The following is a 7,500-nucleotide window of genomic DNA, read 5'->3' on the forward strand; positions in this document are numbered from 1 at the left end:
CACCCTCACCCTGCTGCCTTCAGAGGCATGGTGTGCTGGGACACAGAGACAGAGGTCAGACACTCCACAGCCGGACACAGTCCTCACCCTCACCAGCACTCAGCCTCTGGGGTTCAACATGTGTCAAGTTATAGACTTTATGTCTATTTTTTGTTATAGTTTTTCAGTCATCTGAAATAAAGCGTGGAGAGAACAATTTCTGATTGTTTTGTTATGAAAAGCACTTTGCATTGTGAATTGTGGTACTTGTACTTTTACTTTTGATACTTAAGTACATTTAATATGAGGTACTTTAAGACTTTGACTCAAGTATGGCTTCCAAGTACTTCACACACCACTGCCCTCCTCCCTCTCTCCTCCCTCCATGTGACCGTCCTCCCCCGGTGCTCCGTGCCGGCCTCGGTGCTACCTCCGCGGGCAGATGAAGTGTGTGGAGGGGGCTGTTTCCAGTCTCAGCTGGTCTCTGGTCTGCGGGGGGCCGCTCTACCTGTGGCATCAGACCCGGAGCCGGGTGCTTTACGGCCGCTACGTGTCCGCGGACAGCCGCTGCTGTTCGGCCACACTGGGCTGGTTCCTGCAGGAGGTTCCGTCCTTCCTGCTGCCGCTGCTGCTGCTGCTGCTCCCCGGGGATCCAGGCCCCGGGCCCGGGAGGACGCTGCTGCTCTGCACCTTCACGTTTCATTACTTCCACAGGTAAACAACATGTAACGTGAAGTAACGACACGAAACGCAACATGACATAAAGTAACGTTGAGTAAGGAAACATTAAGTGAAGTAAAGAAACATAAAGTAAAGTATGGAATGAAGAAAGTGCAGCTGAATGATCAGGAAACAGGAGAAGGGATGAAGAGTCTGAACCTTGTGACTCTGGTGGAAACTAATCGGATTTAACTCTGGATTCAGTGACTCTGTGTTCAACTAAGCGAGTGCACGAGGACTCCGGCACAAAGTTCAACAGTGAAATGTGAAACTGTGACAGTGAACAACATATTGTTAGTATTATTATGATTACTTTTATTAGGAGTATTATCATCAGTAGCTACATGATGAGCTGAAGCTGTCGAAGCTGCATGTTGACACCGTTGTTGTGTTTTCAGGAACTCGCTGTAACTTGTTCTTGGCACAACAGTGATGTTGTGTATCCACAGAACATGAGTCACTCTCCTCATCACCAGGCTGCCTCGTGGTCTGTTTCTGGATACTGAGATGGAAATCTGGAAATACAAGAGGCTGGAACACCAAATTTGTCTTTGTGTATTTTAATCGGGCTTTCTGCAGAAAGGATGAACACAGAGTCCGGGGATCTCAGTGACGATGGAGAACAGTCAAATGCAAGGATCTTATATAGGAGAACTAAGGCTGTTTGTCTGAGCCAGTTCAGACCGGTTCTGTAGGCGCAGTTTGAGACAGGAATTAAGACACAGGAAAATGATTTGCATACGTTTCCATTAGGTTGTTGGACAGTCAATAAGTAAAAGAAATATCATATAGAGACAGGTCATACAGATTTCAGGTCACAAACACTTCAGGTCATGAAAGTCTTTGACAGGTCTGCAAAAGTTACTCTTCAACTATAAAATAGGTTTCAACCACACTTAGTTATTTTCCACTACACTTCCCCTGTTGTCATTGATGACAACATAAGTCAATGCAACTACAGTAAAACATCAAATACATCACTTCATAAGGATTCTAAATGCATCATCACCAATACTGCAGGAGAGAGCAAACTGCTGTTGCTGTGGACACAGGCATCCTGACATGTAGATTTACAATCCTGTGTCACCCTCACGTGGAATCGGGTCCTAGAAGGTTGTAGAAGGAAGCGAGGAGTCATAAGGACCTGACTGAGGAGCCGGCCCAATATCCAGATGATTAGGAAAACAACTATTACAGTTATTGACAGGAGGAAAGTACAGTTCCCCTAAGGCCACACAGGCCTGGCTGTATTCAGTGTGTGTACAGTGGGTGGATGGTCTGGTTCTGGAACTCTCTTGCAGTGAATCCACGTTGTCCTTTCAGCGACCTCTACTGTGGTGTGTGTTAGTCCTGTAAGTTGGAGTTCCTGTGAGTGAGCTGTGGGGGGTGGTTGAGTCGACCTGTCAGAGAATGTGTGAGGCAGGAAGTGGCTGGCGAGCAGCTGCTTTTACTTCTGCCTCCGCTCCGGCCTCCGCTTGTGACACCGGGTCATTATTAGAAGTGTGAGCATCACATTTACATACTGAAACCTGTTTGGGGAGGAGGACAGCATCAAGCATCTGGGACACTAGAGCACGATGTAAGGAATTATCTACTGTCAGTGTAGAGATTCACTGTTTTCCCTTCAGCCAACTTGCTTCACTGAGAGCAGTGAGCTCTGCTGCGTGTGCAGACAGAAGCAGGAAGTGGTCGTGTGATCAATGTGTCATGTGCTGTTACCACAGAGAAACACACTTGATTCGCTCCTGTGTCTGAATTGCGAGACGCTGATCCACAAACAGTTCAGTGTCTGGATTCTGCAGTGGTGTTTCCTGTAAGTCTGGTCTGGGGAAACACACTTCAGTTATTGTTACTACACAGTTGTGTTGTTCACCATCTCCTTCTGTTGGAAGAAGAGTAGCTGGGTTTAGAACATTACATCATTTCACTGTGATGTTAGACATTTCCAACAGAGCAGCATGATGACGAAGCCAGCGTGCAGCAGACAGATGAGATGTCTTTGTTCCAACTAACTCATAGACACAGCATGTGGGACCAGCAGGGTGGGGGGGGAGTATCCTACTAAACCCCTGGATGCCTTCTCAGCCTTCTCTGCAGCTGCTCCAGCTCTGAGACAAGTAGGCCGGCCTGCAGCCACAGGATCAGGAGCTGAGGGCTCCTCGAGGACGGCATAGTTAGGAATAAATGATCTGCAATACGAGCACATTCCCAGGAATGACATCACTTGTTTCTTTGTAACAGGTTTAGGAATATTTAAAATTGCTGTTACTCTCTTGGGGAATTTGCCTAAAAATGAAACTTGTTCTTTTACAAACTGCAGATTTTCAGGCTTGCCTTATGTCCTTCTGCAGCTGGATGTTTTAATTTGAGCCACAGAATCCTTTTCACATTGTTCTTCAGTTGGAGCACAAATCATTAAATCGTCAACATATTGTAAAAGTGCACTTCCTGGTGTTATCTCTAATGAGCTCAAGCTTTCCTTTAGTGCCTGGTTGTAAATAGCCTTTGGCAGATCAACAACAGAGAACCAGTTACTATCCTGCAGAACTTGCTAAAGAATTGTTTAAGGATTTGGAACAGACAGAGCGCCCTGAGCCCTTGAAATGTTGTTTGTATAATGTAAATATACATATGCATATTGGGCGTCTGTATGTTTGTCTAGTACCAGTTAAACAGTCCTGAGTGTGGGAACGACAGATCATTTTCTAAACACTTTCAAAAATGGATTATACTGAACCACAGGATCTGATGTCTTTTCCCAAACGTCAGCATTGACACATTTATTTATTTATTTTTTATCCACGGCCCCAAATCTTGCCATTTATATTTGTTGTGCTCTGACAGCAAGACATGTGAGTGTGAACCAGGAACGCCAAAAAGAAAACAGCCTCTGAACATCTGTGAAGGAACTGAGAGGGTGACTTATTTTCTGGTTGGAGTAAAATTACAGAAACAGCACATCTATGTTCATTCCAGAACATGCAACTTAGTGTTTACTTCTCTTTCACACAACTTTCTTCACAACTTTCTCTAAACCATCTTTTTTCAAATCGTGTATCTTTCCCTTAGTGTGTGTGTGCAGTGCAGTGCACACTTTCCCTAGCACTGTGAGTGTTTTCTGTCCCTTGGATGCAAGTCTTCTCACCACCTTCCTGATACTAAACCCCCCCCAGCTGGAAACCCACTCTTTCATCCACACTTAGACTTAGTGCTGTGTCCCCATAGTTCCTCCACATGACGTTCATTAGGACTTCTCAGATCAGTTCCATTATCCAAATCTTTACATTTATCTTTTACCTATTTAAAAAATGTTTTATTTGAAGTATTAGTTACCTTAAGTCTTCAATCAATCTCCAAAACGCTATCGTAAGGAGCAATAGGAAACTTATAATATTAACATCCTCAAAATAATGTAATACCCCCTATATAACATAATAAATAGTAAGTTACTCTTCAACTATAAAATAGGTTTCAACCACACTTAGTTATTTTCCACTACAATACACAACAGTGTAATCCAGTACAACTGAAGTCCATGGTGACGTCTTCTTCAAACATAAAAAACTACAGATAAAAACACAACATGCCTCCATATCTGCTCCTGTGATGTCATCATGTGTGGTTCTGACCCTCCAACCAAAAACCAGCTGAGACCCTCGGACTGAAATCTGTTTTTCAGGAGTTTTATTTACGCCTTCCTGACCAGGGGCCGACCCCTCCCCCTGAAAACGATCGTCTTTGCCGCCATCTTCTGCTCGCTCAATGGCTTCTTGCAGGGACACCACCTGCTGCACTGCGCCCGCTTCGATGACACGTGGCTGACCTACGCTCGTCTGGCGGCAGGTGAGTCGCTACAACACAACGCGTTCAGCTTAACTGTCACGTTTATTAGAATCGTCTTCTACGTGTTCGTCATCATGGAAACAAAACTTGAAGCTCCGTGTTTCAAGTTCATGTGTTTCCCCTTCATATGTGTGCAGGTGTCACCGATGATTAGGAACACGTCACAGTCCAGTTCAGACCCTGCTGACCTGAGATCAGCTGCTCATACAGGTCACCGGATAACGTGTCACTTCCTGTTTGCAGGTTTCCTTCTGTTTGTCGTGGGTCTGAGCATCAACATCCACAGCGACCACATCCTGCGCAGCCTCAGGAAACCTGGAGAGGTCGTCTACAGGATCCCACACGGTAATAAAGACCTTGGAGCCGGATCCATCCAGATTCACACCAGATCTAAACCCGATCCTGGTCCACTCCAGAATTCACTCCTGATCAGCTGTTGATAAGTAAACAACATGAACCTGATTTCACTGTGGCACCACTTCTTCTCTCAGGGGGGATGTTTGAGTTCGTGTCTGGGGCGAACTTCTTTGGCGAGATCGTGGAGTGGTGTGGTTACGCTGTGGCCGGGTGGTCTTTACCAACCTTCGCCTTCGCTTTCTTCACGTTCTGCTCCATCGGGCCCAGAGCGTACCACCACCACAGGTACGACCCGTCCTCTGACCTGAACTGTCATCGATGTAAAACATAAGACTCATCATGATTCTTCTGCTCATTATTTTCTGTATTTGTGGATTCGATTTTTCCAAGTTTTCAGTTTTTAAGAAAGCTCACATGAGTTTATAAAATTCTATAAAACGTTCGTCAGGAACATGTCAGGAACACGTCAGGAGCATGTCAGGAACATGTCAGGAACATGTCTGGAACACGTCAGGAACACGTCAGGAGCATGTCAGGAACACGTCAGGAGCATGTCAGGAACATGTCTGGAACACGTCAGGAGCATGTCAGGAACATGTCAGGAACACGTCAGGAGCATGTCAGGAACATGTCAGGAACACGTCAGGAGCACGTCAGGAACATGTCTGGAACACGTCAGGAGCATGTCAGGAACATGTCAGGAACATGTCAGGAACACGTCAGGAGCATGTCAGGAACACGTCAGGAGCATGTCAGGAACATGTCAGGAGCACGTCAGGAGCACGTCAGGAACACGTCAGGACTTTAGTTTGAGAGGAAATTGTCTGGTGTGAGAAGCTGAGGTTTGTTGAGGGCTGTTTCACTCAGATGTCTTGGTGTCCTCTCTGTCTGCAGAGACTACCAGCGGAGGTTCGAGGACTACCCTCGCTGCAGGAAAGCTCTGATCCCGTTCATACTGTGATGACGGTGGAGAGGAAACATCTCAGCTGAGCTGCACAGACACAAAGTGATGAATATATACAGTGCCTTGCATAAGTATTCACCCCCCTTGGACTTTTTCCCATTATGTACTGTTACTAACTGGAATTCAAATAGACTTAAATAAACTTTTTCCCGTTTGATCAACAAAACATGCATAGTACTTTGGAGGTGCAAAATAAATTTTATTGTGACACAAACAATAATGAGAACAAAAAAGTTGACATCTGTTGGGTGCATAAGTATTCACCCCTGTGTCAATACTTGGTAGAACCCCTTTCGCTGCAATTACAGCTGCAAGTCTTTGGGGTATGTCTCTACCAGCTTTGCACATCTAGAGATGGAAAGGTTTGTCCATTCTTCTTGGCAAAAAAGATGAAGCTCAGTCAGATTGGATGGAGACCGTCTGTGAACCGCAATCTTCAAGTCTTGCCATAGATTCTCTATTGGATTGAGGTCTGGGCTTTGACTGGGCCATTTTAAGACATTAACATTCTTTAATCCAAACCATTCCTTTGTAGCTCTGGCTGTATGTTTAGGGTCATTGTCCTGCTGGAAGATGAACCTCCGCCCCAGTCTCAAGTCTTTTGCAGACTGCATCAGATTTTCTTCAAGGATTTCCCTGTATTTGGCTCCATCCATCTTTCCCTCTATTCTGACCAGTTTCCTGTACCTGCTGAAGAGAAGCATCCCACACAGCATGATGCTACCACCACCATGTTTCACTGTTGGGATGGTGTGCTCAGGGTGATGGGCAGTGTTGGGTTTCGCCACACATAGCGTTTTGCATTGAGGCCAAAAGTTCAATTTTGGTCTCATCTGACCAGAGCACCTTCTTCCACATGTTTGCTGTGTCCCACATGGCTTCTGGCAAACTCCAAACGGGATTTTTATGGATCCCTTTCAACAATGGCTTTCTTCTTGCCACTCTTCCATAAAGGCCAGATTTGTGGAGTAGACGACTAATAGTTGTCCTGTGGACAGATTCTCCCACCTCAGCTGTGGATCTCTGCAACTCCTCCAGAGTAACCATGGGCCTCCTGGTTGCTTCTCTGATTCATTTTCTCCTTGTCCGACTCTTCAGTTTGGGTGGACGGCCTCCTCTTGGTAGGTTTGCGGTTGTGCCATATTCTTTCCATTTTCTTATGATGGATTTTATGGTGCTCAGAGAGATGTTCAAAGCTCTGGATATTTTTTATAACCTAACCCTGCTTCATATTTCTCCACAACTTTATCCCTGACCTGTTTGGTGAGCTCCTTGGTCTTCATGATGCTGTTTGTTCAGTAATGATCTCTAACAAACTCTGAGTCCGTCACAGAACAGGTGTATTTATACTGAGATTAAATTGCAGACAGGTGGACCCTATTTACTAATTATGTGACTTGCAAATGTGACTTGTGAATGCAATTGGTCGCACCAGATCTTTGTTAGGGTTTCACAGTAAAGGGGTGAATACATATGCACTCAACACTTTTCAGATTTTTATTTGTAAATAATTGTGAAATCCATGTAATATTTCCCCCCACTTCCAAATGATGCACTATTTTGTGTTGGTCCATTACATAAACTCACGATGAAATAAATTTTAATCTGTGGTTATACCATGACAAAATGTAGAAAAG

The 7,500-nt window shown here is 45.0% G+C and overlaps 1 protein-coding gene across 1 annotated transcript in view; it reads left to right on the forward strand.

Moving 5' to 3' along the window:
- The window catches only part of LOC118121131 (3-oxo-5-alpha-steroid 4-dehydrogenase 2), a 7,608-nt gene extending 1,593 nt beyond the window's left edge, over positions 1–6,015 (forward strand). The window contains exons 2-6 of the mRNA XM_035176809.2: positions 422–693; positions 4,379–4,542; positions 4,786–4,887; positions 5,034–5,184; positions 5,794–6,015. Of these exons, the coding sequence (XP_035032700.1) occupies positions 422–693; positions 4,379–4,542; positions 4,786–4,887; positions 5,034–5,184; positions 5,794–5,860 (756 nt within the window). The 3' untranslated portion in view covers positions 5,861–6,015. The remainder of the gene's footprint in view (positions 1–421; positions 694–4,378; positions 4,543–4,785; positions 4,888–5,033; positions 5,185–5,793) is intronic.
- The last annotated feature ends 1,485 nt before the right edge of the window (positions 6,016–7,500 follow it).

The sequence above is a fragment of the Hippoglossus stenolepis genome, chromosome 2 (assembly GCF_022539355.2).
Source record: "Hippoglossus stenolepis isolate QCI-W04-F060 chromosome 2, HSTE1.2, whole genome shotgun sequence".
NCBI classification, from domain to species: Eukaryota; Metazoa; Chordata; class Actinopteri; order Pleuronectiformes; family Pleuronectidae; genus Hippoglossus; species Hippoglossus stenolepis.